The sequence below is a fragment of the Neltuma alba genome, unplaced genomic scaffold (genome assembly GCF_004799145.2).
Source record: "Neltuma alba isolate B1F8T4 unplaced genomic scaffold, ASM479914v2 tig00000770_pilon, whole genome shotgun sequence".
In the NCBI taxonomy this organism is placed as follows: domain Eukaryota; kingdom Viridiplantae; phylum Streptophyta; class Magnoliopsida; order Fabales; family Fabaceae; genus Neltuma; species Neltuma alba.
This window is the reverse complement of record NW_021632184.1, coordinates 139512-155614: the sequence shown is the minus strand read 5'-3', so window position 1 is coordinate 155614 and position 16103 is coordinate 139512. Positions and strand designations below refer to the sequence as shown.

Here is a 16103-nt window from a genome sequence, read left to right as displayed (position 1 = left end):
TTGGAAGAATTACGTGCTGATTTGATGGATTTTTCGAATTAGTTACTGTTCATATGTGGTTCTGAAATTTGGCATGCTTAAAGTACACTCTATGAGCTTTAAATCCATGGGTAGAACACTTTATTTGGATATGTGTACGATTTATGGTGATTTTTCAAAGTTAGGGTTTGAAATCTGGAAACAGTGTTGAACTTTTGGGAGATTGTTGAGTTCCGTACAATTCTGGTACTGTTCTGAGTAGAATTGGTTCCTGAAACTATTTTTATTTTAAATTTAACTTAATTAGATTTCAGTGAGACTTGGAATCACTCAATTTGGAGTTTTCTAGATTTAATTATGAATTTTCAAAGTTGAGCAAAATTTCTGGAGATTCTGCGTGAACAGTACCCGCGAACCAAAATTTCCAGATTTGATATTCTTGAATCTAAAGCCATCTAAAGTGGTCCTAATTGATAGGAAATAGATCATAAGGATGTAAAATGATAAGATTTATATTAGAAAAGTTAGAAAGAAAACCCTAAGACTAAGAGAAAGGGGTTGAGGTTCAAGAAAGCTAGTCTTGAACTTTATGTAATCTAATGGTCCTAATGGATTGTGTCATCATTATGGTTATGTTTAGGACCTTTGAAACATCCAAGAGGATGTTTAGTGATGTTGACCGAATGCCCACATGGTTGGAAAGTCAAGGGAGTCAAAGGAAAAGTAAGAGGAAAGCTTGAGGTGCAAGGTAGTGAACTTACCCTTTATGTGCTTGACATGGTATGCTTATGTGTTGGTTTGTATTTGTTGTTTGAATGATGTTGTGACATGATGATTGTTGCTGGAAATGCTGTTTTTAATATGTTCCCATGGCCATGCACTTTTATACCAAGCATAAAGCATGATGGCATGTCACTAGTTAACTTAAATTTATGAAAAACTACATACCATACACTAGCATCCATCTTGTGCATGTATGTGGTAATGTTTGCTACTGAGATTCCCCGAATCTCACCCCCTCCCTAACCAACCATTTAGGTCAAATCAATGATGGGCACTAAGGGCATGAGAAGCAAGGAGAAGAAGTGGAGAATTATTAATGCTAATGATTGATGTTATTATTCAATGTATAATTCTCCTATGTTGTAAGTTATGTTATGAATGCCATCAGTTCAATGTATGTGCTTAGGATGTTTATGGCATGAATGAAAGTATATGAGCATGAATGGGAAAAAGTAAGCCCATGTTAGGTATGCCAAAGAAATAAAAAGAATTAAAGTAAAAAGATATTAAGGGATAAAACGTAGGTCCTGAAGCAGTTAATTTCAAGCTTCAGTTTGACCTATCATATGAATGAGTTAAGCTACGGAATTTGGTACACTTATAATGCATATCCCAAGCTTTAAAATGAGTGGTAAATCACATCATTTGGATGTGTATACGAAGAGATATGAGTTATCAAAGTTAAGGCGCAGAATCTGGAAAGTCCAGATTTTACCAAATGAATAGTAATTTTAATCCAATAAACTGTATGTTTTCAGTGAGGATGAGTTCAGTTGAATATTTTTCCCTTAAAGAGCATTGAAAGAGCTTTCTGTAGAATTTTGGAACACCTCCATACGATTTTTCTAGAATTAGTTATGATTTTTCAAAGTTGGACCTGTAATCTGAAAACTGGACAGTGAATAGTAATTTTCCGAAAATTAACGTCCAAAGTGAAATTTTTAAGCTTAAGACCATCCAAAGTGGTCTGGAATGGTTCTAAATGACTGCTAAGGTACTGTATAAGTAAGGTGTGACAGCAGTCATAACTTTTAGCATGCATATCAATTTTAAGTGATCTACCACTTATTTAAAACTTAGGATGTGTACTTTTAGCATGCCAAATGTCATTGGTAGATTCAATTTTTTGCCTTACATTCATTCTATGACAAGTCTGTGGCTTATTTAGGGATGATTTATCCCCCTTACTTACATTAATAATTTATAAATATTTATTTCTTAGCATGCAATCATTCCATCAAACCATTGACTATCCCCATACATTAACTCATTCAATTATACATACAACATCATCAATCCTTATTTCATAACATGAAAGGGAATTCTTTACATAATATAACATAATACATTGTTTCTTCAATTCTTCCTTTCATTCTTGCCTTTCCGTATCTTGCATTCTTCTTTCCTTGCACACCATACCTAGGTTGGTTAAGAGATAGTGAGATTCAGGAGAATCTTAGTAACAAACAACAACTACCCAAACAAACATAGCAAGATTGACATTCATAATATGCTTGCAACTTAATATCTTTATAATATAATGACATGTTTGGAAATCTTCGTGCATTTATCATAAAACAGATGGGCCTATGGCATACCTTAGACATATTCACATTCACTATGTATGAGTTCATAAAATCACATAAGCATACTGTAACACCTCCTTTATTACCCCATTATACGTCAATTGGAACCATTTTAACGCATTTCTAAATATTTTCAGGTGAGAAATTCTAGTTTCAAAATTTCAGATTTTATTCTGTTCATACATTGTTCATCCGAATTTAGGCCAACTTTAAAAATTCATAACTAATTCTTGAAAAATCAAAACAGGGTGGTTCCAATTTTCACGCGAATTTTGCTAAAATTTCTATAGAGAGAAAGTATTCATTGGACTCAATTCCATCTAGAACAGCACCAGAAAAATTCAACAAAGTGTACTGTTCATATGGTTAATTTTTGAATTTTTAGTATTTTAGCCCCACTTTGGAAGGGCATAACTCTTGGCACAAAACTCCAAATTTGATGGTTTACCACTTTATATCAACCTAAAAATGAGATCTATTTTTGTGCAAAATATTAGGTCCAAATTCCATCATTTGCTTATTATTTTATGTGTCACAAATTTACCCCTAACTTAGGCAATTTTATCCCCTAATTACCTCTTTCTTAAATTTTATTTCCCTTTTTCCTTTTTCTTATCCTTCTGCATTGTACCATCCAACATTCCAGCACTTGAGCAAGTCATACAAATATAGTTTACCACATATTACTATTCATAATTCATTACAAACTCAACATAAAGTGTATTAGCAAATTACATAACATTCCAAAATAATACAACATTCATAAAGCCCTTTCATCCTAGCACCAATTCCTTGCCTTGTTCCATGGAGGATCCATTTTCTCTTTAAGACATAATTTAACATAGGAGGAATGAGATTTCATTAAAATCTCAGTAGTATTTGAATTACAATTATTATGCAAATCAAGCAAGTTACAATGTGACATGTTATAGAACTTCAAGACATCCTCAAGTCATATAAAATCATGCTTAGTCTCATGCTAGGAGAGGAACATCAACACTTCCACATTAACACACATCAAAGTATTTGGCTGAAACATAAACCAAGGGTATCCAACTAACCAAGGTCACAACACAAATTCCTCAATCCAAGCAAACAACAAATCACATTAAACAAGCAAGATATCCAATCAAATTATAATTCAAAGCTACCTTTTATCACTTGGTTAACTTGGTCTCCTCAAGGGACAATGATTCTCCTTGATTCCTTCTCATAAAGCCTATTAATTCAAGCATAACATAAGCTATATTAATAACCAAACAATTTAAACATAGCACTTTATCTTTAGCTTAACAATTTCCCCCTTTTTCTTTGATTTTTAACAAAATAATTCTTCCTTTAGAATCAATAACCTCATGACTCATTCCTACACAATTTTTCATGAGGAATTCAAATATGGAATTAGATTTTTGAAAATCAAACTTCTTCCCCATGAATTTATCTTGGCCAAATGGGGGGTTATAATCTTTCAAAAATTTTATTTTTGATTCCAATGATTTTAAGCACTTTCCAATAGTATACCCCTACACAAAAACTTGTTTTAAACCCATTGGAATAATCAAATCAAGCTAAAACAATTTCCTGCCCCATGAACAGTAGCTTGTCGAATTGAGCATATAGAACTCTAGGTGTATTTTCTTCCAAAAACTAAGCCATATACCACTTAATCTTGCTTATTCCACTTGGTGTTTAAGGTTTCTATCCTTTCCTAACATCACATGGTCCAACAAAAATTTGACAGCATTTTTCTTAATTGTTCAAGCCAAAAACCCTTATTAATAAAGCTTGAAACTTAGGAATAGGGATGCTTAAACATACCTTGATGTTCTCTTGATAAAAAACTAAGTGATTCCTTGCCCAAATACCTCAAGATTTTCGATTACTAGAGCTAGAACCAAAGTGACAGAACCTTCCTTTGTTTTTCTATTTTTCCAAAAAAAAATTTGTATTTTAGGAGGGGGTATTTATAGGAAAACCAAGCTGTCTTTCCCTCTGATTTTTTTGGACGTCTAAAATGGCTAAAATAAGGTGAGTTGGCAGCCATCAAATGCCTCATAACTCCAAATCTAACCATGTGTCCAAGCTCTAGATTATTTCAACATTTATTCCTTAATTTTGTATTTATTTAATTAATTATGTAAAAATTTAGCCCATATCCCAAATCAAAATCTCAAACCACTTTGAAACTTTATAAGTTACTATTCACTAGTAACATTCTATAATTTTTTTTAAACCTCCAAAAATTCATTTCTCTCTATGATAATTCACCTTTTAATATAAGAACATGATTTGAAAATTTTGAGAATTTTTTGTCACCTCTAAGTATTTATTTTGAATTTTCTCTGATTATGCCTTTATTTATGTCTCTACGGGAAAATAAATTCCCTAAAATTAATTCCTGAGCTTCCAAGGCCTATAACCAATTTTATAAATTCAAATAAATATTTAAATGATTTATCTATCTTTTTTTAAAATTTATTGAGGCCTCTAACTAATTAAAATAATTATTTTTCTTTGATTTCACAATATGGGAAATTCCGTAACAATTTAGATGATTTATCCATCTTTTTTTCAAATTTATTGAGGCCTCTAAGTTATTAAAGTAATTATTTTTCTCTGATTTCCCAATATGAGAAATTCTGTAACAATTTATTTTCACCATAATTCCACCTTCCGAGCCTCAACCAAGTTTCCAAAACCTCCACCTTACACTTTTCTCATTTTTCAAGAATTTTCTAGAATTTTTCTCAAGTTTTTCCCTTTTGCCCTTCCTAGACCGATAATTAAGAAAATGCCAACTCGGACCTCATCGAGGTTTCATCTCAAAAGTTATTTCGTCTCCCCGTCTAGTTTTTACATTGGCCCTCATCCCAATTTTTAATTCCCTATGTCTAGATGAAATTTCTTGGGATGTGACACATACAAATATGTCATACATGCAAGCAAATACTAAGTATATAGGAGTAAGGTAGAGTTTACTACCTTTAGTTTTTTTTACATTCAAGTGGTTTTGTGATGAAATTGGAACAAATATAACTTTTCCTTAACCTTGCATACTTTTGGCCAGACTTAGGCTTCTTGATAGGGTAAGATTTTGATGAGTTTGATGCTTCTAATATTTTTAGAATGAAAAATTATGTGGGATAAAGGTAAAAAAGTAAGTTTAGAAGCATTGAAATTGAAAATAGAATTTTAAATCTTAAACCCTATATGTCTCGATTGAGTTAAAGGGAAAGGAATTAAATTTAAATAATTTTGAGCTTAGAAATGGATTCTACATGCAAAATTATAAGGGAATAGCATGTGAAATTAAATTTTGGAAGGATTAAAACTCAAGTTCAAAAATTAGAAGTCAATATGGCTTAAAGAGAGTAAAGTGTTGATGTTGATTGTAATCATGGTTCTAATGAGTGAATGACATTGTGTGCTAATATATTTAGGACTATGCATAAGTTTGAGATGGATTTTTGTAGCGATAAACCACTGCAAAGTTGACTTTAAGTTTGTAGCATGAAATTTGTGATAGTTATAGGATAAAAAATGCTATAAATTTTGGGAGTCATTGACTTTGCAGCTGTTTGATGAAACTGTTATAAAGGTTTTTAGCGATGACATCAATGGCAACTATATTTATAGCAATTGTCTCCTAAACCACTATAACGCTTTCATATTCTTTCATGGAAAATTAACATGTGTCTCATAGTAGTTTTGGAGACAATTGCTATAAAAGAAGACATTTTGTAGTGGTTTTCTAGACAACTGCTACAAGGTTAAGCTTATATAAATGTTGCCCCCTTATTTTGCCACTTTTGGATTGTTTGAGTAGCAAAACTCTGCCAATTTTTTGTCCTGAATTCAGATCCAACTCCAGATCCAGCACTTCACATTCAACTATATATTTTTATTTAAACTTTTTATATTTATGCAATTTTTTAAATTTCTTCCAAGTCCCCAGGGACCTCTGGATAAATAATCTCAATTGTGATATTACCTACATACTCCTGGTAATTTAAGTGTGAATAATTTTCCTGTCTTAAACCCTCGGGACCACCTTCTTTGCAGTTCCAGCTTTTCGTTACAGCACAAGCGGCTTCACATCCATCGGCGGTGAGCTTTACTTACACCGTTGGCGAGCTTCGCACACCATCATCGATGACCTTCGCACCCCACTGCCAATGAGCATCATGGGTTCTATCATCCCATCAACGAGCCTTTCTCTCTTGGTATATCATATTGATTTTATCTATTACTGGCATACTTAGGTGAGGCGCTTCTCAGTTTCAAAGCAGCAGTTGCTAAGTTTATGTTATATTAGTAAATGATTCTCAAATTTGAGGTACGTTATGGCAGACAAATTTTTCTTAATCTTATATGTAACTTTACTTTCATTGGTGATATTCTAGAATTTAGCTTGCCATAAGTTTTTTTTTTAGTACAAACGGCAAGCCTCAGCTTGTAGATACAAAATAGAGCCTTAACAGAAACTAAACTAAAGGCACCTTATGGCTTTTCGCAAAATCATGTTGCATCTGTTGTACACAAAAACTTGGAGGATGTTGAATCTAGTACACCTCCATAAAAACGTGATGAGCATTTCTTTCTAAGTAGTCTGCACAGATTAGCATCTCTCTATATGAATGAAGTATTTCTAAGTCCCAATTAGAGAAGATAATGGATCGTGTCTCAATAATGTCATCCTGAAACGGATGTGTATTCCACCCCCGTATCTCGCCACTACTTGAGTAGATGTATACCACCTAACCTAGGGGGCTAGAGCATTTGACTACTCTGTATGTACTTTTGATTATGTATAATTTTTCCGGGACATTTGATTCTGTTGCTTTATTGCTTGCCTATTGGATCTGATTTAATCATAATCTGTGTGTGCTATAGGGCCCTTCACAACAACAATTTCTATGGGACAATTCCCATAGCAATTATGATAAAGTGATTTAACATCATAACTAAGCATGCAGTCTTTAATGATATAGCTAAACATGTTTTCCTATACAATACACAAAATATGAGCGATGAGCCATGTTATTCATGACTTTTGATTAGTGCAGCTTGATAGAGATTTTACATCGATATGTTGATATATTGATTTCACACCGACATTTGCTATAGTATTTTTTCTATTGGCCTTCTATAGAGGTTGACTTCTTCGAAATCAAGTTGGTAATAGGAAATATTAGGTTTTTGCATTGGTTCTGACTAAGTCCTCTGGAGAATAATTTGAATCTTTCTTGTGCAGATTCTTGCAAGGCAATTACCTAAGTGGAGCAATTCCAAATAAACTAGGAAACCTATCATAGCTTAGAAGTTTGTGAGTGCAATATTTTAGTATAGTTTCTGGTTCATTTCATCCAATTTATGTTGTTATAAGGATGGACAAATCGCATTCATTCATCATATTCTTGTATTTTCTAGGGATATATCAAGTAACTCCCTTAGTGGGAATATACCTCCATCAATTAGGAAACTGTATAATCTCAAAAATTTGTAAGTAGCCTTAGTTTTCTTTGTTTTTTAGTTTTTGACTTTGCTCTTTTTTATTTATATCTTTTGTAGATTTACTATCAAAGCAAAATTTTTTTGTTTTCATTTTGCAATTTAACAATATAATGACAGTAATTTTTTTTCCTATTTTGCAGTTTAACAAAATGGCTAAAAAAAGTAAGACCAAAGATGGACAAAGGCTTAGGAACTTCTCTAGATATATACTATTTACTAAAGAATTTTATGAGAAGAACAAGAAGAAGTTCAAGTCTTTTGAAGAGAGTAGTAACTCTATGAAAAAGGCTTGGGGGAAGTTAACAAAACAGGAAAGAGAACAATATAGTGAAAAGGCTAAAGAAATAAGAGTCCCACTGAAAGGGAAGAATTATATTGTTCCCTTCCACACACGGTGTGATCCAGGACAATTTATGGAAGTTTGCAAGCACTTAAAGAAAAGGACAGATAAGATAGAAAGGTTGAAAAGGATTAGTTTTGATAAATATGCTGCTCACAAATCGATAGAGATTTTTGTGGTGAATTGATCCGTGTGTTTAACCCTGTAAGTAAGAAAATATCAATTCGAGGCAAGACGCATGAAATAGGGCTCGGAGATGTAAATCAATTAATAGGCCTACCATTTAAGGGGCAAGAAATTAAAATGAATGCTGAGAACGAAGAGGTAACATTTAAGGAATTAAGAAGTGACTATGGGAAAGTGCCATACAAAACAATGGGAAGATGGTTTATTGAAGGAAAAGAGGATGAAAAGTTTGAATTCCTTTTTGTTATGTATGCATTAGGAGTCCTCTTGTGTCCTGGCTCTAGGGTATGGGTGAGTGATAAAGCGTTGAAGGTCATGGTAGCGACAAATGATAGTTTAGGACACTATGGAGCAGCTTTGTTTTCAGAGAATTCTGCAACTCAATTGCATAATTCAAGAAAGGAAAAGCTGATGGGATGAAAAATGTGGGAGGTAGCTTGTACTTCTTAATGGTAAGTAAAGGTATGATTCATTTACTTTGACGTCAGTTGTATTCTCAATGTGGTATGTATGTTGTAATTGGTTGCTCTCTATGTTGTCATTTACTACTCTATGTTGTCATTTGCTGGTATGTACGCTGTCAACTGCTTATGTGTATGTTGTGATTGGTTGGTGTAAAGGTTGTTATTATCCTGTGTCCAGGTTGTCACTAGCCTTTGTTGGCTTGTTATTTGCTTCTATATAAGTTGTAATTGCTTGCTATTCTTGTTGTCATTCGGTTTAGCGTGGGTTGCCATTGGCTGTTATGCATGTTGTGAATGGCACAAACATAGGTTGTGATTGCCTGATGTGTAGGTTGTGACTGCATGCTGTGCATGTTGTCATTCAGTTTAGCATGGGTTGTCATTAGTTAATGCTCAGGTCATTGGCCTCTGTTGGTTTGTCACCTGCTTATGTATAGGTTGTAATTGTCTGCTGCTCATGTTGTCATTCGGTTTAGCGTGAGTTGCCATTGGCTACTGTGCATGTTGTGAATGGCACAGATGCAGGTTGTGATTGTGTTATGTATAAGTTGTGATTGGCCACTCTGTATGTTGTGATTGGCTGCTGTGCAGGTTGTGATTGGCCACTGTTTATGTTGTCAATAGTCTCCCTGCATGTTGTTATTGTTGTATAGCTAAGTTACCATTTACCTGATATGTAAATTCATTGCCTACAACACTTTCCTTTGGGGGAAAAAAGGCCGCAAAAAATAAGCATGCCATTAGCTATTGGGATGAGGAAAAAGTAAAGGAAAAAGCCAAATCAAAAAAGAATAGTGACAGAGGCATACTACATGGCGTTACGAACGTCAATGGGGCTTTATCTAGTACATCCAATACAGAAATACATCTGACCCACCCTGTAAGTAAATCATGTGTAGCTTATTTTGGTGCTGTGTACAATTCGGAGTAATGATTACTTTCATTACTGTTATTTTGCAAGAAATAAAGAGAATGTATGAAAGGTTGGTGACCATGGTTGAAGGGTTGGTGTCAACAATTGGAGAAGAGTTGGTTTCCCTGCAGTTGAGATTAACAGATGACAATGAGAAGGAAGATGTGGTAGAAGTAGTAAGTAGTAAAGATGATAAAGAGAATGCAATTGAAGATGAAGAAAAGGGTGGAGAAGGTAAAGGAAGCTTGTAACATCGGTTATCTCCAACCTGTTACTAACTTTTTTTTTTAAACTCCAATTTAATAATACTAAGCATAGTAGAAAAGAGTCTTAGTATAATATTTGAAACGGCTACCATGGTTATAAAAAGAAATGTGATTTGCCAAAAATGTTGATCATGATAGAAAAGACTAGAACTAATTATTCAAAATGTCTATCATGATTATAAGAGTTTTACTAAGCAAATTGTATGAAAATCGTAATTAATAATATTTCACAATAATTGGGCCTTGGGCTTTACAAAGCCCAACACATCACAATTCATTTCTAAGCCCATAACATGATATTTTAGACTAAAATTTGTCCAAACCGACAGTAATCAATTACTTTCAAAAGTCATTGTGGGTTCACAACTTACAGACCCAAGCAATCCAGCAACAAAAGTAACTAAGACCGTAAGTCTCAAATAATTCAGAGTATGCAAAAAGAGCTATATGTGGCAATATACAATACTTATCACATGACAAAACGGAGGCTATATAAGCTAAACTTGATAGCTAAGCCTCCACTGCCTTCCCTGACGGACCAGCCCTAGAGCTATTATCTGAAAATGTTAAAGCACGGGGTGAGGCAAAAGCCTCAATAACCAACAATCCTACTCATCAAGCATACAAGTAAGTGCTTGAGAGGTATCAAGTGGAATAGTTACTAAATCATAACATTCGCAATTGTCACATGGTTATATATATACACATATGAAAATACAATATCTCACTCTCAATTCCACCTTATTTCCTCTGACTGAACCCATGGGCTAGTACTGTCCCATGTGACTGGTAGTTCAACATAATAAGCTCACCGATCAAGTGATGTGAACAGGCCAAAATCCACAGAGCACAAGATCGGACCATGGGTTCCCCCTCTAGTCCACTAGAGGGGTGTCATATGCCCTACACAACACATGACAGGGCCAAAGGATCAACCAGTGTACATCTGGCGTCCTCCCACCTTATTACCTCTAGAATATGTACAAAATTCACCCCCTTATTCTCCCTATAACATGTCTCCCACCAATCAACGTTCACCATCCCCTCTTGTATTTACACTCATGAGAACAGTTATTTACTAATAACATAATAACTTTCAGATTTACCAAAATCGAGATTTCAAAATTTCAATAATCACATCAATTCTCAAACCATTTCTCAATAAATTCTTGTTCCACATGACAAATTTATAAATTCATAATTTCATACTATTTTTCAATAACATAAAGTATCTCAAGACAATTTCAACAATGATGCCTTTTATTGCTCAAATAATAATTCAATGTCATTTCAAGAATCTCATATAATTCGAAATTACTCACAAACATCATACAAGTATACATAACAAGTGGAAAGTGGTTACCTTTCACCAAGGCTATAAAACGAATTACTACAAAGGCAATCATGTGCTCAAACCAATAATCCAATAATTAATCTACACAATTAATATGACCACATATTAATATAAGATAATTAATTAAGCTTATATATATATTAGCTAAATCTCTATTTTAATGTAATTTAATTTGTATTCTAAATTCCCCCAACTCTCATAACCCAAAATTAAGTACTTTAGAACTAACTTATAAACTTTCCTAACAGGCTAAAAATATCCAGTTTCATCCTCTGGATTATTTACTTTAATAAAAAGAATTTTCTAAAATTTTCAAATATGAAATTGTTATATTTTAAATTCTAAAAATCTCATTTAAAGTTTAAACCTCAATCAAACCATCAAAATTTAATAATACCTCAAATATTTATAAATAAATAATCTACTCAAAATTCTAATAGTATAACTATCAAATTTTCTTTTTCTTCACAAATAATAAATTCTTTTAGCTAAAATAATTATTTTAAAACCTCCAGTCATCCAATAAATAAAACTAAACCGATTAAAATCTTAATAATATGTCAAACAACCCAAATAAATTATTTAACATAATTTTGATAGGTACAAATATAATATATCTTATATATAACAGACTTTTTAACTAAATAAATTAATTTAAATACTAAAAAATAACAAATGGGTAAATCTAAATCAGTAGAAATGATCTACTATAATAGATCTGTAATACTGTGGTTAACATTCATCAAAATCCAAAACTTATCCCATACATAAGTCTCAAAATTTTCTCTGATTACTATAATAATATTATCATTAGAAAGCTTAAAATATATAGGAAATATTTATAAAGAAAGTTTGATGGAAAGAAGTAATTTTATGTACCTAAAATATCTTCAAAGTTTGCCCTTTTCTTTACAATGATCACTGATCCGCTCCTTGCTCTCTCTCCCACACTCTTTCTCTTACTCTCCCTTTTCTTTTTCCTTCCTTTCCTCTCATTCTCTTTTTATTCTATCTCATTCCGTCTTCAATCTATCCATATGCCAATTTTTTCTTCATTCATTTAATCCTTCGTTCCCAAATGTCTTCCTCACATTAAATGTTCCCAACTTTTCCACCGAATTCGATGGAAAAAGTGTCCTTCATTTTTTTTTCCTTCAAAAATTAAAATAAAATATTATTATTTTACAATAATATAATATAATATTATTTGTTTAATTTACTTATTATTTATTTTTTGATTAATTAATTTTTTTTAAAAAAATTAAATCCTAACATAAAATTTTAGGATATTACAAAGCCTAAAAGATTCAATTCTGTCACAAGAGGAAGAATAAAGTGAACCAGAAAAAGATGACAAAGAAGAGGAAAAACGTGCTCCGCATAAAGAAGAAAGTAAATCTCAAGATAAAGAGAAAAGAGAAGAAAGCGAACTAAAGAAAGATGATAAAGAAGAGGACAAAAGTGCTCTGTATGAAAAAAAGAGTCAATATCAACCTGAAGAGAAAAGAGAAGGGAGAGACTCTAAATTAGGGGATGACGAGGAAGAAAAAACTAAAGACAAGTCTAGTGATGCAGCAGCAGAAGAGGATAAAGGTTTAGGCGATAATGAGGAGGGAAAGGATGAAATGAATAAGGAAGCATAAGGATAAATGGAAGTAAGAAGATCAACACGGGTGAGAAGCCGTGCAATCAAATCTCCCTAGTTAGAGGAGGTGAAAAAAACCCATGGCAAGAGAAAACTTGATGAGAAAGAGGAATTATTTCGAATATGCACAACCAAGGATAATGGTTATGAAGTTTTTGTAATGGCATTCATGTGTTTTGATTATGTCTAGAAATGCAGACTAAATAAAACTGGATAAATAAATGGTAACCATGATGACATGATATGCATATATCACAATCCTCTCTGCCACATCCATTTACAACCTCAATGAGGGTTGTTGACAACCCAAACAGAGGTGGTTAACACAACCTTGACAATGCCCCTGACAACTCACTCTGTGGGATACCATAGCTCCTAACTGAATTTTGAAGTCATTTACAGCTTTAATTGAACCAAATATGATGACAGCAGATTTTTACTGCATCAGTTCATTTACAACCTCAATGGGGGTTATTGGCAACCCTAACACAGCTAGTTTACAACCAGGACAATGCCCCTGACAACTCACTCTATGGGATACCACAGCTTTTAAATAGATTGTATTATCAGCACATAAAACGACCTTAACAAAAAAAAATTGGGAGCATTTTGAAGTCATTAACAGCTTTAATGTTGACAATGCGATTATACCAGATTTTTACTGCATTAGTCCATTTACAACCTCAACGGCGAGTAGTGACAACCCGAACAAAAGTGGTTAATAACCTTCACAATACCCTTGACAACTCATGCTATGTGATATCACCACCTCCACATAACATCAAATTATCACCAACTCATATCATGTTACAACTTTAACACAACTTGGATATGTTAAGCAATCATTGAACACTACAAGTAGGAAAAATAGTCACTTTATATTAGTAACATAATTCAGACTACCAATGATAGCCTCTATGAAGTCTGGTAACAAGTCCATTATGACATATTCACAACCACATCAAAATACATATATGATCTTATACCAGATTACAACCAGATGTCATTTACCACTTGCTATATATATATATATATGTATAATATAACTACACCAAATTTACAACCCATTCAAAAAAGCATACAGGTTGTATGTGTGGATAATGACGAACAAGTTGAGGTGGAGGTTAGGATATTTACAAAACAATTTTGTCACAAGTATTCACAAAAAGAAATATAAACAAGCCACTAATAAAGCTCAACTTGGATTGGAGTTTTGGCAAGTTTTTACAGTATGGCCTGGCTCATGGCATCTTTTATAATGATAAAGTTTTTTGTTTTGAAATTGAGATTCAATCCTTCTTTTCTTTGGCCTCCCTGAGGGTCTTTTAGTGATTGGTGGCTGTTAAAATGTTCTTGTCATCATCTGCATAACCATGAGAGCTTCTTGATGTGAACAATCATGTGTCATAGTTGGCCTCATACTACTTTCTATATCTTCTCTTAGGCCGACAATTTATAGCAATCATCTATAAATTCATAGACACTACTATGAAGTAGCTTTATCGCTGCATATGCATGAACATAAGGTACTCCGCTCATTTTCCATGCTAAACAAGTGCAATTGTGTGTCGTGAGTTCAACAGTGACACAAATTATTCTAGCAAGAGATGTAGTGTGAACTTAAACTCGGTTATCTCCATAATACATAATATGCATATTCTCCGCTCTTGCTACTTTTTTTTGCAACTTGGACTCAATATTTAGCCCAATGCCATTTGTCTAATTTCCCATTGCTATTTTGCTTGCAACCATCTTCTTCGCTAATTTCTCTATATGCTTATGTATGAGAACTGACACATTATGTTTCCTCTCCTTCAAAATCTAAGTATTAAACGACTCCGTAACATTAGTGATGATGTTATCCCATCATTTAAACAAAAATTTTCTTAAAGCCCATTAATCTCTATCTCCTTGAGTCTCAACCCAATCAGCTAATTGTGGACAAAAATGATCTAAGTTTCCCCATTACAGCAACATATTCATCCTCAATTCTTGTGTAGGCGATTCCATCCAGCATTTTCAATGCGACCTCCTTTGAAGTACTTGAAACTCGTCCCCTGTCTCGGTTAATTTTTAAGTAATATGCACTAAAATTTTCTTTCACATACCTGTAGCAAAAAGCATGTCTCTTGCCACCAAGTACTGTCCGCACAGCACCTATAATGGCATTATTCTGATCTAAAACTATCATTGTCTCTACTGATCTTGTGATGTCTTTGACATTTTGGAGAAACCAAGCCCAATCATCATATGTCTCCCCACTGACTATAGCATGTGCTAATGGAAACAGTTCATTATCCGCATTGTATGCATTAGCTGAAATCAATGTCCCCCTATAAGGATCACTTAGATAACATCCGTCTATATAAAGTATATTTCGATGCCCTTCTAAAAATCCATTAATTGAGCATCCATAAGCAATGAACACCCTTTCAAATCTGTTACTATCCAACCCTTCCCATCAAGTAATTGTGTTTAGATCAGTTTCAATAAGCCTTTCACAAATCCAAGGAATCACCATGTATGAATCCTTTACACGACCATGTATTTCCCTCAATGCTCTTTTTCTACCCCTGTATACTTGACTATAATACAGTCGCACCCCATATTCTCTATACAAATCGCTTCTAATTTCATTAGCATTCCTATATATATTACACCTCAAAGAATCTATTATGATTGATGATGTTAAGTTTGACCTTCCAGAGTGAGATACAACCAACCAGTCCTGTGCATAATGCACATGCTCACTTCTTAATGTTTTTATTATTAAGAACTTAGACTCTTGTCTTTGTCCCATTGAGTATGCACCCATGTACCATAGGCATCCCTCCACCAAACACTTCACAATGATCTTTTACTAATTGTTCTTCACAAATTTGTATGAAAAATTCTCAACAATGCTGTACCTATATAGTGCTTGCCTCAGGGCCACTGTGTTAGGAAAAATTTATCCTTTTCCAATAATCAAACCCTTCCACTTTATTGAATTCATTTCCGAAATTAGGGTTGGCATCATTTCTGACCCACATGGCAATGATAGTAGGTCTTCACTAACCATATTGGGTGGAGA

General features: G+C 33.4%; 1 protein-coding gene across 1 annotated transcript; it reads left to right on the top strand.

Annotated features, from left to right (window-relative positions):
* Positions 1 to 9845: 9845 nt before the first annotated feature.
* Positions 9846 to 13028, top strand: LOC114745593 (cilia- and flagella-associated protein 251-like). The gene is made up of 2 exons (XM_028933751.1): positions 9846 to 9999; positions 12730 to 13028. Exons 1-2 carry the CDS (start codon positions 9846 to 9848, stop codon positions 13026 to 13028), a joined length of 453 nt encoding a protein of 150 aa, XP_028789584.1.
* Positions 13029 to 16103: the final 3075 nt, after the last annotated feature.

Excerpts from the sequence above, each read along its gene's own strand:
- LOC114745593 (XM_028933751.1), top strand. The coding sequence starts at position 9,846 with ATGGTTGAAGGGTTGGTGTCAACAATTGGAGAAGAGTTGGTTTCCCTG. Across the intron at positions 10,000-12,729 it reads TGAAGAAAAGGGTGGAGAAG|AAAAAGATGACAAAGAAGAG; the intron begins GTAAAGGAAGCT and ends AAAGTGAACCAG.